This window comes from Gorilla gorilla, chromosome 15, assembly GCF_029281585.2.
Source record: "Gorilla gorilla gorilla isolate KB3781 chromosome 15, NHGRI_mGorGor1-v2.1_pri, whole genome shotgun sequence".
Classification (NCBI taxonomy): Eukaryota; Metazoa; Chordata; class Mammalia; order Primates; family Hominidae; genus Gorilla; species Gorilla gorilla.
In genome coordinates this window covers 119,266,615-119,281,394 of record NC_073239.2, presented here as the reverse complement: position 1 = coordinate 119,281,394, position 14,780 = coordinate 119,266,615, and the positions used below count along the sequence as shown (strand labels likewise).

The following is a 14,780-nucleotide window of genomic DNA, read 5'->3' as shown; positions in this document are numbered from 1 at the left end:
AGAGGAAGAAATGTGAAGCCTAAGATGTCTCCGAAAAGAAAAGAGGGGGGACAAAAAGCAAGAGAAGGTTTCCAGAGGCTTCCACAACCTGAACGCCTCACTAAAAACATGGCAGTCATCTAGTGGTTGTCACTGTCTCCAGCGGGTTGGGGTTTGTGTCTCACCGTTTTGCTCCCAGCCTAGAACGGTGCTGGGCATGCAGTAGTTCTCCATATGCATCTGTGGAATGCATTCATTCCAGACCTGGATTTTCACCTCCAAGACTTCCCCGCAAGGGGGCCCAGGGAACACTAGGCGGTGATATCTGGGAGCACCTGTCTTCACTGGGCGGTTCCTCCAGGCCAGACGCAGCCTCAGGAAACGTGGGTGGTGGGGGCGGGGGATGTGCATCGGTTTGGATGTCCAGAGTGTCCTTTAAAACGACAAAAGTAAAAGGCCTAACCAATGGCATTCTAAAACAGACCCTTCAGGTGGCGGCGCGGGGACTCGGGGTGAGGAGCCACCGCCCCAGCGCGCTCTGAGTTCCTCCCGCTCTCCCCAGCAGGTAGCCTTGGACAACCTCTGGGCCCAGTCCAAAAGATTCCGCAATTCTCTCCTGCCTGCACGCCGGTTACAGTATCAGAAAGGAACATTGGGGGGACAAAAAAAAAAGAAGCTAGACTGGCCCGTACGGGGATCGAACCCGCGACCTTGGCGTTATTAGCACCACGCTCTAACCAACTGAGCTAACCGGCCGCCTGACTCTGGGCCCCCACGGGAGCGCCTAAGAGGGCTCCAAGCCCGCGTCCGCCCCCTAGCGACTCCCTGCCGAGCCCGCGCCGCTGGCTGCATTCCGCTTCGCCACAGCCGCGACTTTCGACCTCTTCACAGTCATCCCCATTGGCCCGATGCAGAAACTAAAACCTAGGGGACTTCAAGGAGAAGGGAGGAGGCTCCCTACAGCGAAGGCGGCTTTTTTTCACAGGAAAAATGCAAATTGCACATGGGAGGCTTAGCTCCGCAGTGAGAAGGTTTTCAAACATGCCAACTCAGTGTTGTTTTTATCTCCGAGAATCCTGCAGCGTGGAAACTTCGTGTAACAGAGGCCTTTAGCATGGTTAAATCAAGCTTGGAAAATACACAAAACCGGACAAAAGAACCACCGAATTCCCTATCGCCCAATAAACAAGGGCCGCTGGGGTCTTGGCTTCCTTCCTGCTGGTTTTTTTCCTACAGTGCACGTGTATTTATATATATATATATATGTACATATATATATACGCATATATATACGTGTATATATGTACATATATATACGTGTATATATACACACACACACATACACACACACACACGGAATCCAAAGCCTTGTATGAAGCAGTCTTTTTTTTTTTTTTTTGAGACGGAATCTCCCTCTGTCGCCCAGGCTGGAGTGCAGTGGCGCGATTTCGGCTCAATGAAGCAGTCTATTTTTTATCTTTCTTTTTGCATTTAATATTCTAGAATAAGCATATCCCTAAACAATTGCAAATGTCACTTTAAATGATTCCTCAGTGTTTCATTGAGTGGACAAACCACCATGGCTTTCTCCTTTTTTTTTTTTTTTTTTTTTTTTAGTGTCGGAAAAAATGTTTTCATTTTGCTCTCTCTCTTGTTAACTGAGCACATAAATAAATCACATGGTACAGGCAGAAGGGTTGAAACAGCCACTGAGTAGGCAACGATGATACCCACCCCTAAAAGCGTAGGATCTGTATGCAAAAAAAGAGAGAGAGAAAGAAAAGGCTGGGAAGACAAACCACCACCGTGTCCACCACCCAGCCTGCATGTCCCAGAGGCCTGCTGTTCTCCTACAGGGCCTGACTGTGGTGTGCTGCGTGACCATCCCACTCCAGGAGCACCAGCTTTTTTTCTGAGACAGAGTCTCGCTCTGTCACCCAGGCTGGAGTCCAGTGGTGCAATCTCAGCTCACTGCAACCTCTGCTTCCTGGGTTCAAGCGATTCTCCTGCCTCAGCCTCCCAAGTAGCTGGGACTACAGGCGCGTGCCATGTCCGGTTACTTTGTGTGTGTGTGTGTGTGTGTGTGTGTGTGTGTGTGTGTGTGTATTTTTAGTGGAGATGGGGTTTCACCATGTTGGCCAGGCTGGTCTCGAACTCCTGACCTCAAGTGATCCGCCTGCCTCGGCCTCCCAGAGTGCTAGGATTACAGTCGTGGGCCACCGCATCGGGCCAGCTTTTTAACATTATACATTCTGCTCTGATTACTCCACTAAACTGCTTGGACTGAGGTATCGTCAGGGTTCTATGTCACAAGCAGTAGAAACCGAGCCTGGCTGATTCGAACAGATTTTATGTAAAGGATGTTAGGTAGGTCACCCTCCACGAGTAAGGCTAGAGGACCAGGTTTAGAAAAACGGACACTCAGTGAAGACATACTCATTCAGCCCGGCAGTGCCCTGGCCCCCAATCAGCTGTGAGTCAAAGAAACCTAATCCCTATCCTGATGGAGCTCACCGCATAACAAGGAAGGCGGATATTATAGGGAACGGAGAAGATTAGGCGGTGTGCTAGGAGGCTGGGCAAGCGTCCTGAAGTCTGGAGCACTTTACTGTGTCCAAAGGACAAGGATAGATGAGCAGGCCAAAGGGGTAAAGCCCTCTCACAGAGCACTGGTGGGGGTGCAGGCATCCTGTCCATTTTGCTTACAGCTGAATGAATGCCCAGAACCTAGCACACTCTCTGGCATAGCAATAGGTAAGAGTCACATGGGTTTAAAACAGTCAGATCAAGTCATTTCTCTGCTCACACTCTCTCCTTTTGTTGCAGCCCTAACAGGCCTGCCAAATTTAGCAAATATAGATCAAGATGCCGGGTTAAAATTGAATTGCAAAAGGACAATGAAACTTTTTTTAGTGTAAGTATGTCCCACGCCATATTTGGGACATACTTATACTAAAAGAATACATGTGCTGTACTGACAACCCTACGCCCAGGGTAACATCCCGTTGAAAGACACCACCGGACCTGCGCCTTTCCCCTCTGCCCTCCTGCACCCCTGCCCGGCTCCCTCCGCGGCGCCCCTCCGCCTCCTCCCTGGCCCTTGCTCCTGTGCTGGGGCTTTTGTGCTTCTGTTCCTCTTCCTGGACCACTCTTCCTGCAGACAATGTCAAAGCTCCTCCTCCTCGTCGTGGTCGCTGCTTAAATGTCACTTACCCAGCGAGGTTTACCCGATGCCCCCATTTGCAATCGCAACCCGCACCCAGGATCCCTGCAGTTCCCGGCCCGACCCCCCTCCATCGCTTATTCCCGCTGCTAATCGTCGGCCTCCCACCGCTAGAGCGAACTCCAGGAGCAGTGGGCTCTATTTTACCAGCACCTAAACAGTGCTTGGCACACAGCGGGTGGTCAGTCCAGGTCTCCTGAAGGAAGCCGAGTTGATCGACCCTTGTGGGTGCAACCGTGGCATTCCCGGGACTTCAAGCCACGCGTCCCGAGTGGGCAGAGTGGACGGGGCGCGCCGGGGCCGGGGCGCCGTGACTGACGTCAGCCGCTAGAGGGCACCTGAGACCTGCGCCATGAGCTCCGAATCCAGGCTTAGGGCGACCCACGTGCAGCTGCAGGGCGGGCGCGGGCGAGCAGTTTTCTTTCCTCCTCTGGACCTCTCCCTCCACTTCTCACCCCGTCTTAGAGCTCTTCTTAGACAAACAAACCCTAATTTTCATTCTCTGAGTGACGAAAACACGAATCTACATACTTTCAGAATTAAGTGGTACAGAATACCATTCGGGCTTGTTTTCTTGCTTTTGTTTTTGTTTTTGAGACGGAGTCTCGCTCTTGTCGCCCAGACTGGAACGCAGTGGCGCGATTTCGGCTCACTGCAACCTCCGCCTTGTATTTGTTTTTTGTTTTTTTAATGTGGGGCGGGGGGCCCATGTGCATTTTAAATAATCCATTTTCTTTAAACTCAACTTACGAAATGTTTCATTCTGTTTATAAGTTGGAACCTTTCGTCTGACAGTAACGACCCGCTGTGTTAGTTTCCCAGGTCGGCCACAGCAGAGTATTATAAGGTAGGTGGCCACACAACAGAATATATGGCCTCACAGTTCTAGTAGGCAGACGTCCAAAGTCAGGGTATCGGGAAGGTCGCTTCCTTCGGAGGCTCCCACGGAGACCGCCCCAGGCTGTCTCCTGGCTTCTGGTGGATTTCGGGCCAACTTTGGCCTTCCTTCGCTTGTAGAAGCTTCACCCTGATCTCTGCCTGCATCTTCACATACTGTTCTCCCTGTGTGTCCCTATGTCCAAATCGCCCCTTTTGTGTAGACGCCAGTCATAATGGACTAAAGTCACTCTGAAGACCTTTTTTTTTTTTATAAGACGGAGTTTCCCTCTTGTTGCCCAGGCTGGAGCGCAATGGCGCGATCTTGGCTCGGCTCACTGCAACCTCCGCCTCCCGGGTTCAAGTGATTCTCCTGCCTCAGCCTCCTGAGTAGCTGGGATTACAGGCATTCACCACCACGCCCGGCTAATTTTGTCTTTTTAGTAGAGATGGGGTTTCACCATATTGGCCAGCCTGGTCTTGAAGTCGTGACCTCAAGTGATCTACCTGCCTTGGCCTGGAAGCACGTACATTATTGCGAAGTTTTGACAAAGTCTCAAAAGTCTTTTTTCTTTTGTTTTTGAGATGGAGTTTCACTCTTGCCACCCAGGCAGGAGTGCAATGACGTGATCTTGGCTCACTGCAACCTCTGCCTCCTAGGTTCAAGCGATTCTCCTGCCTCAGCCTCCCAAGTAACTGGGATTACAAGCGCCCACCACCAAGCCCAGCTAATTTTTGTATTTTTAGTAGAAACGGGGTTTCACCACATTGGCAAGGCTGATGTTGAACTCCTGACCTCAGGTGATTTGCTCGCCTCAGCCTCCCAAAGTGCCGGGATTTTGGGCGTGAGCCACCGCGCCAGGCCCAAAGTCTTTGTTAGATGTAAGAAAGAGCAGTAGAAGGCCAGGCGCAGTGGCTCACACCTGTCATCTCAGCACGTTGAGAGGCCTTGGCGAGCAGATCGCTTTAACCTAGGAGTTTGAGACCAGCCTGGACAACTTGGAGAAACTCCATCTCTCCCAAAAATAAATAAATTAATAATAATAATAATAATAGGCTGGGCGTGGTGACTCACGCATGTAATCCCAGCACTTTGGGAGGCAGAGGCGGGCAGATCACCTTTGGTCAGGAGTTCAAGACCAGCCTGGCCAATGTGGTGAAACCCTGTCTCTACAAAAATACAAAAATTAGCTGGGCGTGATGGTGGGCCCCTGTAATCCAAGCTACTTGGGAGGCTGAGGCGGGAGAATCGCTTGAACCCGGGAGGTGGAGGTTGTAGTGAGCCGGGATGGCACCACTACACTCCAGCCTGGGCTACAGAGCAAGACTCCATCTCAAAAAAAAAAAAATAGCAATAATAATAATAAGTAGTAGAAGACAGGGAACTGGAAGCCATGAACTAGGATCCAAGCCCAGGGGAGCCACCAGCAAGTGATGAACCTTGGCAAACAAAGCCCTTTTCCTCTCTGGGTCTCCAAGAACAGGCCACATGGCTTCTATAAACTCAAGTAAGCAAGGATTCTCTCTCACCAGCCCATTTAATTTTATCAAGAGTTAAAGGTTGTCCTGGATCCTCAATAGTCATTTAAAATTGGGCTTGCCCCTGCCAGAAAGGAATGACAGAGCAGGTGACAAGTGGCAGGTGGCATTGCTTCTTGATTATCCAACAAGTATGTATGTATGTATGTATTGAGACAGAGTTTCCCTCCTGTTGCCCGGGCTGGAGTGCAATGGCACAATCTCAGTTCACTGCAACCTCCACCTCCCGGGTTCAAGAGATTCTCCTGCCTCAGCCTCCCGAGTAGCTGGAATTATAGGCATGTGCCACCACGCCCGGCTAATTTTGTATTTTTAGTAGAAATGGGGTTTCTCCGTGTTGGTCAGGCTGGTGTCAAACTCCCGACCTCAGGTGATCCTCCAGCCTTGGCCTCCCAAAGTGCTGGGATTGCAGGCATGAGCCACTGTACCTGGCCCTAACAAGTATTTATTGAGCACCTGCTCTGTGCCAGGCCCTGTGTTAGACTTTGAGGAAAAATCAATGAGCATTTGTAGAGTATTCATCACGGACACATGGACATCTCATTTAATCTTCTACTACCTTTTACCTTTTTTTTTTTTTTTTTTTTTTTTTTTTTTGGTGACCAAGTTTCACTCTTGTTGCCCAGGCTCGAATGCCATAGCACGATCTTGGCTCACTGCAATCTCTGCCTCCGGGATTCAAGTGATTCACTTGCCTCAGCCTCTCAAGTAGCTGGGAATACGGATGTGTGCCACCACGCCCAGCTAGTTTTTTTGTGTATTTTTAGTGGAGATGGGGTTTCACCTTGTTGGCCAGGCTGGTCTCAAACTCCTGACCTCAGGTGATCCACCAGCCTCGGTCTCCAAAAGTGCTGGGATTACAGGCTTGAGCCACCGTGCCCGGCCTTCTACTACCTTTTGTAGTGGGTATTTTTTTTTTTTTTTTGAGACAAAGTCTTGCTCTGTTGCCCAGGCTGGAGTGCAGTGGTGTGATCTCGGCTCACTGCAACCTCCGCCTCCTGGGTTTGAATGATTCTCCTGCCTCAGCCTCCCAAGTAGCTAGGATTACAGGCGCCCACCACCATGCATGCCCGGCTAATTTTTATATTTTTAGTAGAAACAGTGTTTCACCATGTTGGCCAGGCTGGTCTTGAACTTCGTCTGAAAAAACTCCGTCTCAAAAAAAAAAAAAAAAAAAAAAGAAAGAAAAAGGCTCACCGGAACCTCCACCTCCCAGGTTCAAGCCATTCTTGAACCTCAGGCAATCCACCCACCTCAGCCTCCCAGAGTGCTGGGATTACAGACGTGAGCCACTGCACCCAGCCTGCAGTGGATATTTTTATCCCTGCTTTACAAAAACAAGAAAACAGTGGTACTACAACTTGGCAGGAGTTACATAGTATGAGTCTCTCTCCTACCACTTTAAGAGCTGAATTTTAAGGCCACATGCTGTGGCTCACGCCTGTAATCCCAGCACTTTGGGAGGCAGAGGCGGGCAGATCACAAGGTCAGGAGTTCAAGACTCAGCCTGACCAACATGGTGAAACCCCTGTCTCTACTAAAAATACAAAAATTAGCTGGGTGTGGTGGTGGGCGCCTGTAATCCCAGCTCCTCCGGAGGCTGAGGCAAAGAATGGCTTGAACCCAGGAGGTGAAGGTTCCAGTGAGCCTTTTTCTTTTTCTTTTTTTTTTTTTTTTGAGACGGAGTTTCGCTTTTGTTGCCTAGGCTGGAGTGCAATGGCGTGATCTCGGCTCACTGCAACTTCCACCTCCTGGGTTCAAGCCATTCTCCTGCCTCAGCCTCCTGAGTAGCTGGGATTACAGGCATGTGCCGCCATGCCCGGTTAAGTTTGTATTTTTAGTAGAGACGAAGTTTTTCCATGTTGGTCAGGCTGGTGTTGCATTCCCGACCTCGGGTGATCCGCCCTCCTTGGCCTCCCAAAGTGCTGGGATTACAGGTGTGACCCACCGCGCCCAGCCGTCTTTTGTTTTCTTTCCTTTTTTTCTTCTTTTCTTTTCTTTTTTTTTTTTTAAGAAAGGGTCTGGCTCTGTCGCCCAGGCTGAAGTGCAGTGTCACCATCTCGGTTTCCTGCAGCCTCTGCCTCTCAGGCTTAAATGGTCCTCCCACCGCAGCCTCCTGAGCAGCTGGGACTACAGGCATGCACCACCATGCCCAGTTAAGTTTTGCTTTTTTTTTTTTTTTTTTGAGACGGAGTCTCGCTCTGTTGCCCAGGCTGGAGAGCAGTGGTGCCATCTCGGCTCACTGCAACCTCCACCTCCCGGGTTCAAGCAATTCTCTGCCTCAGAGTAGGCAGGATTACAGGTGCCCACCACCACACCTGGCTAATTTTTTTGTAGTTTTAGTAGAGACAGGGTTTCACCATCTTGGCCAGGCTGGTCTTGAACTCCTGACCTTGTGATCTGCCGGCCTCAGCCTCCCAAAGTGCTGGGATTACAGGCATGAGCCACCACGCCTGGCCAATTTTTGTATTTTTTGTATTATTATTGTTATTTTTTGAGACAACGGCTCTCTCCTGTTGCCCAGGCTGGAGGTCGGTGGTGCAAACATGGCTTATTGCAGCCTCGACTTCCCAGGCTCAGGTGATTCTCCCACTTTAGGCTTCTGAGTAGCTGGGACTGCAGGCACCTGCCACCAAGCCCAGCTAATTTTTTGTATTTTTAGTAGATAAGGGGTTTCACCATGTTGCCTCGGCTGGTCTCGAACCCCTGAGCTCAAGCCATCGGCTTGCCTCGGCCTCCTAAAGTGCTGGGATTACAGGTGTGAGCCACTATTCCTGGCCAGGAAAAGTTTTCTTACACTTAAAAAATTCTAAATGTATTTCTTTGAGTTCCTTTTTCTCAGAAACCTACACAGACTTCTTCGTAGACAGAATTTTACCTATTTTTGCATCCACACTAGACCAGGATCTAATTTCTAGAGTGCTTGGCTAACTACCATCCTTCATGTTAATTTCAGTGGCTAATGTTTTTGCTCCTCCTTATTTAATATCCTTGTTCAAGCTTAGTTTTCCCTGAGATATGTTTATTATTTTACAAAATCAATCTAATTTCTAATATCTTTAGGTAGATTTGCGTTTTACCCACTTTAACAGTGTTAACACGTTTGAAATGTCTGTCATCCCTAGCTTTTCTGACTTGTTTCCTGGTTTGAACCTTAATTCAGATGCTCAGCAGAAGGAAATAGGTTGTCTGCTAAACATAGCCACATGGCTGAATCCCTTGACATTGGCAAAGAGGGAAAAACTAATGCTAGAATATGGGATGAACAGTCTGAGGGAGTTTTAGAACGATTCAAAAAGCTCAAGTGGTTATAATTAGGTAGTGTTCATACAGTTTTAAAAGCGGAGCTCTGGAACTGGGCGCGGTGGCTCACGCCTGTAATCCCAGCACTTTGGGAGGCTGAGGCAGGTGAATCACCTGAGGTCAGGAGTTCGAGACCAGCCTGACCAATATGGTGAAACCCCATCTCTACTAAAAATACAAAAATTAGCCAGGTGTGGTGGCACGTGCCTGTAGTCCCAGCTACTTGGGAGGCTGAGACAGGAGAATTGCTTGAACCTGGGAGGCAGAGGTTGCAGTGAGCCGAGATCAAGCCACTGTACTCCAGCCTGCATGACAGAGTGAGACTCTGTCTCAAAAAAAAAATTTAAAAATAATAACATAATAAAAAAAAAAGCAGAGCTCTGAGATGCGTGGTGGTTCCATTTCACAAGCGTTTCCTGAGCATGTAATATGTGCTGAGCTCCTGGCTCTGGGTGAGCTGGGCAGGTCAGAGGCTTGGGGTGAAGACCCTCTCTGGAGGAGTTCACAGCCTGGTGCTTCTTACTTATCTGGCCATTCAGGGCTGGAGTGGCCCAGCTAGGCAGGTGCTGAGGCCACCCAGCTGAAGCCTGAGCAGGTTGACCCCTCCGCTGATGTTTGAGCGTGTTTACCACAGGAAGAGAAGCTCCTCAGCAATTGTTCCTTCTTTTCAAAGCAGCATTTCCTATTTCATTTAGAATTAAAGAAAGAATAAGGAATTCTCTAGGCCAGTGGTTTTCAAAATATGGCCACTGGTGCAGCATCACCTGGAATTTTGCTAGAGCTGCAAACTATCCCCCATTCCAGACTTACAGATTTAGAAATAATGGGGCGGAAATCCCTGATCGAATGGAACATTCTGGAGTTCGTCCCCTCACCCAACCTTAAGATGAACTTGGAACAAGGGTGCTCAGCCAGAGGGGCAGGTGAGGCCGCAAGTCCAGCTGCCCCTGTTCACCTAGGTAAGCACATAGACTGTGTCTACCCACTGGGGGCACCTTGCTCTAAATCATCTGCCCAGTCAGGACCAACATGGTCTCCACAATTTCACTTCTGAGAACCACTTGTCCACAATGAAGGTAAGCAGAAAATCCATCAGCACCTGGTGAATTGGGAAACAATGGGGCGCTCACTTGCTAAATGCATTCACCTGTTCACCTATTTAATACACTCTGCCCTGCAGGGTAGAGAAAAGACAGATGAGGGGCCCAAGGAACTTAGAACCCACCTGGTTAGAAGAAACTAACAAGCAAGAGACAGGGTTAGAAATATAAATGTGACATAAGGGCAAGCCCCCAAATAAGAAAGAACACAAGAAGAGAAGAAGGGATAGATCAAATCCTAGTGGTCTGGAGAGATTAGATGTGGCTTCTCAAAGCCAACAAAGATAGCACCACCAACAATAATACACCAGCAATAATCGCTATTTATTTTTTCAACTTTTTTATTGAGAGAAAATTTACATAAAATTCACCATTATAACCATTTATTTATTTATTTATTTATTTATTATTTTTTGAGATGGAGTCTTGCTCTGTCACCCACACTGGAGTGTAGTGGCAGGATCTCGGCTCACTGTAGCCTCCACCTCCTGGGTTCAAGTGATTCTCCCGCCTCAGCCTCCTGAGTAGCTGGGATTACAGGAGCGCATCACCACACCTGGCTAATTTTTGTATTTTTAGTAGTGACAGGGTTTCACCATGTTGGTTGGCCAGCTGGTCTCGAATTCCTGACCTCAGTTGGTCCATCCTCCTCGGCCTCCCAAAGTGCTGGGATTATAGGTGTGAGCCACCACGCCTGGCTTGTTTTGTATTTTATTTATGTATTTGCTTTTTTAGACGGAGTCTCACTCTGTCGCCCAGGCTGGAGTGCAGTGGCGCAATCTCGGCTCACTGCAACCTCCGCCTCCCGGGTTCAAGCAATTCTCTGCCTCAGCCTCCCGAGTAGCTGGGATTACAGGTGCCTGCCACCACGCCCGGCTTATTTTTCTATTTTCAGTAGAGATGGGGTTTCACCATCTTGGCCAGGCTAGTCTTGAACTCCTGACCTGGGGATCCACCCGCCTTGGCCTCCCAAAGTGCTGGGATTACAGGCATGAGCCACTGTGCCCAGCCGTTTTGTATTTTTTTAGTAGAGACGGGGTTTCCCCCATGTTGGCCAGGCTGGTCTCGAACTCCTGGACTCAAGTGATCTGCCTGCCTCGGCCTCCCAACGTGCTGGGATTGCAGGTGTGAGCCGCCGCGACCGGCCGCTTTCTCTTTCTTTCGAGACAAGGTCTTGCTTTGTCACCCAGGCTAGAGTGCAGTGGTGCTATCATAGCTCACTGAGCCTAGAACTCTGGTCTCAAGGGATCCCTCCGCCTTATTCTCCTGAATAGCTGGGTTTACAGGCATGTGCCACCGTGCCCGGCTTTTTTTTTTTTTTTTTTTTTTTTTGAGTCTCTTGCTCTGTCGCCCAGGCTGGAGTGCAGGTGGTGCAATCTCGGCTCACTGCAAGCTCCGCCTTCAGGGTTCACGCCATTCTCCTGCCTCAGCCCCCGGAGTAGCTGGAACTATAGCGCCGGCCACTACGCCCGGCTAATTTTTTTTGTATTTTTAGTAGAGACGGGGTTTCACCGTGTTAGCCAGGATGGTCTCGATTTCCTGACCTCGTGATCTGCCCGCCTTGGCCTCCCAAAGTGCTGGGATTACAGGCGTGAGCCACCACGCCCGGAATTTTTTTTTTTTTTTTTTAAAGTAGGGAAGTGGGGTTTCTCTATGTTGCCCAGGCTGGTCTTGAATTTCTGGCCTCAAGTGATCCTCTTGCCTCGGCCTTCCAAAGTGCTGGGATTACAGGTGTCAGCCACCACACCTGGCCAATTCAGTCTTAAACCAATTTTCTGAGGCTTTGTTTTGGCAAGGCTACTTATCTGTTTTAAAAATAAACGATGTATTTTAGTAAAAGGAAAAAAAAATGGAAGGAGGAAAAAACAGGGTTTTGATCTCATGGAATAATTATGAGGCTAATCTAATGGGCTTCATAAAATACTATACCCATACATAGTATGGTTGTTATTTTATTGTTTTGTCAGGGTCCAGAGAACTAGGCCACTGTGTTGCTTAGGCACCGTGTCTGCACATAGTTCATTCCGGTGTACGTTCATTCATCTTTACACTAGAATGTTAGTTTCAAGAACTCAGTCACCTCGTCTACACTGTCCTTTAATCCCCAATGCCTGCGACAGTTCCTGGGGCAAAAACAAATGCTTGTTGAATTAAAAAGACAAACTGGGCCGGGCGTGGTGGCTCACGCCTGTAATCCCAGCACTAAGGGAGGCCCAGGCAGGCAGATCACCTGAGGTCAGGAGTTCGAGACCAGCCTAACATGGTGAAACCCCGTCTCTACTAAAAATACAAAAACATTAGCCGGGTGTAGTGGTGGGTGCCTGTAATCCCAGCTACTTGGGAGGCTGAGGCAGGAGAATCGCTTGAAGCTGGGAGGCGGAGGTTGCAGTGAGCCGAGATCACGCCATTGCACCCAACCTGGGTAACAGAACGACACTCTGTCTCAAAAAAAAAAAAAAATTCGTGTAGAAGCTCCCAAGCCCAATTAAAGCTCAAGGCTATCGTCCACGTAGTGGGTTCCAAATCGCTAAATTCCCAGGCCAGCAGGGAGAGCGAGCCGAGCGAAGGTCGCCTGTGTCAAAGGCGGGGATTTGCACAGTATTTACATGGAAACGGAGGAGAGTCTGCTTAGCAACCAGGCTGAGGGGACGGGCTGCACTGCGCACGCGTAGACGAGCGGGGCATCTTGCGCATGCGCAGGCGACAGCTCGTGGCGTTCAGGGCCTGATGGTTGCTAGGGTGACAGGGACACAACATGGCGGCGGGATCCCTAACGCTCTCCTTCGAGGGACCACCACGGAGATTCTAGTGCGGGACCCCGCCTCAGGGAAGTGGAAAGCAGGGGGACAACCTTCCTGCTTCTTTCTTTTCCGTCCAGTGTCGGCAAGGGGTTGTCACCGGCTTCCGCATCCAAGATGAAGAGTGAGTGGGGCCGGGGAAAGGGGCAGGGACTGGAGAGCGAGTGGTGGGGGAGGGAGGGACTGGGGGAGCTTGAGGAGCTTGAGGGGCCTGTGGGGCCGGGCGTCGTCGCCTTCTGCCGTGGCTCGGCAGGCCCGGGAGGCTCCGCATGTGGGCCCCGAATCCCCCTCGGCTGTGAGAAGCCGGTGCCCCTGGGGGAAGCTCGAGGGGTTGGGGCTAGGTTGGGAACTTTGGGGTCTCGGAGAGCCGACTCGAGTCCCGCTCAGGCATATTTTGGTGCAGGTGCGTGGTTCTTAACATTGGAGTTTAGGGAGTTGAGTGTGATTCATTTTATTTTATTTTAAATGCTGGCTTGAACCTGACACTCTTTTCCTGAACATTCGGCAGAAAACGGGGGAGCGCTTACAGCGTGGCTCCCTGCCTTTTCATGATACTGGTTTAGTGACCAATTGAGAGGAAAGCTGGGCTGTGTGCTTTATTTTTTGGGTCAAGCAGTAGTGTTTTATAGGAACCACTTTTTAATAGTAATTTTGAAGCAACCTTTTAGTTAAAAGCTGTTACTTCAAAGTTGGGAAATGAGGTAGTCATTCCAGAAAATGTAACGGGTATAAAATTTTCTTTAGTAGGATTTGTGGATTATTGACAATCCAAGTGCAACCAGCTAGAATGATGTTTTTAAAATTATTATTACTGTACAGATATAATTGTTTATGGTTGTGAACCAGAGGTGCAGTAAAAATTCAGACCTTTGCTGTGAAAATATTATGTTAGGAGTAGTTATAATGTTAAATTTGCATTGTATCCTAATTGTCAATGGTGTACGTTGCATAACATTTAAAATAATTCATCTCATTCACCCTTTACAAGGCATTTTTATTTTTATTTTATTTTGTTGGATATTGTTTAATGTTTACCTTTTTCATTAATGCACTACAAAGCTGTAGTTAGAATCTAAGGTCTACAAAAGACTTTACACTTTTACTTACAGTGCAGACTATGATACTGCACATATTTTGTACTATATTCATTTTTTTCTTCCCATCTGTTTGTTTTGAAAATTTTCAGATGTACAGGAAAGTTGCAAGAGCAGTACATTGAATGTTTCTAAACCCGTCCTTCACTTAGCTGCACCATTTTGCCTTATTTTTGTGTGCTCGCTTTCGCTCTGGTGTTTTCTCTCTCCCATTTATGTATTTATTTTCACTGGACCTTTCAAGAGTTAGTTGTAGACTACTAATAATTCACCACTTCTTTCAGCAGTTATCTGCCAAGAACAAGGACATTCTCCTACATCATCACATTACAAATAACACATTTAGAAAATTTAACAATGATACAATACTCTGATATACAGTCCTTATTTCAGTTTTTCCATTTATCCCAATAACATCTGTTACAGTTGTTTATATTTTTTCTGTCCAATCAAGAATCACAAATTGTATTCTGTTGTCATATCTCTTTGGTCTCTTTTAATATGGTGTCCCTGCCTTTTGTGTCTTTTATGACAATGATATTTTCATCTTTATTTGGCTGTCCTCTGTAGGCCAAATGACATTTTTTAAAGAATCCAGCCCAGTGTTTTGCAGAATATCGCTCAATTTGGATTTGTCTGATTTTCGCCTCATGATTAGCTTCAGCTTAAATGTTTTTACCAGGAATATGTGAGAGGCAACGTTGTGTCTCTGTCAGTGTGGCCCTTCCAGAGTGCCTGACGTCAGTTCGTTGCAGTTTTGCTGAAGTTAGATTTGATCATTTGGTTTATTTATCCACCTTCTTTTTCTCTTAGACTCTTTTTTTTTTTTTTTGGACACGGTCTCTCTGTGTCACCCTGGCTGGAGTGC

The 14,780-nt window shown here is 48.3% G+C and overlaps 1 protein-coding gene and 1 non-coding gene across 7 annotated transcripts in view; one reads left to right on the top strand and one right to left on the bottom strand.

The window, feature by feature from the left end:
* Positions 1–661: 661 nt before the first annotated feature.
* Positions 662–735, bottom strand: TRNAI-AAU (transfer RNA isoleucine (anticodon AAU)). The gene has a single exon. It is a non-coding gene; the product is annotated as a tRNA-Ile (tRNA).
* Positions 736–12,695: 11,960 nt separating this feature from the next.
* Positions 12,696–14,780, top strand: part of MOK (MOK protein kinase) — a 75,581-nt gene continuing 73,496 nt past the window's right edge. For 4 of the 6 annotated variants that reach the window (XM_031001966.3, XM_019009897.3, XM_063698188.1 and 1 more), the window contains exon 1: positions 12,715–12,942. In XM_031001966.3, coding sequence (XP_030857826.1) covers positions 12,936–12,942 — 7 coding nt within the window. In that variant the 5' untranslated portion in view covers positions 12,715–12,935. Of the gene's footprint in view, positions 12,943–14,780 lie in introns of all 6 variants that reach the window. The other 2 variants (XM_004055725.5, XM_004055726.5) reach the window with 2 other exon arrangements.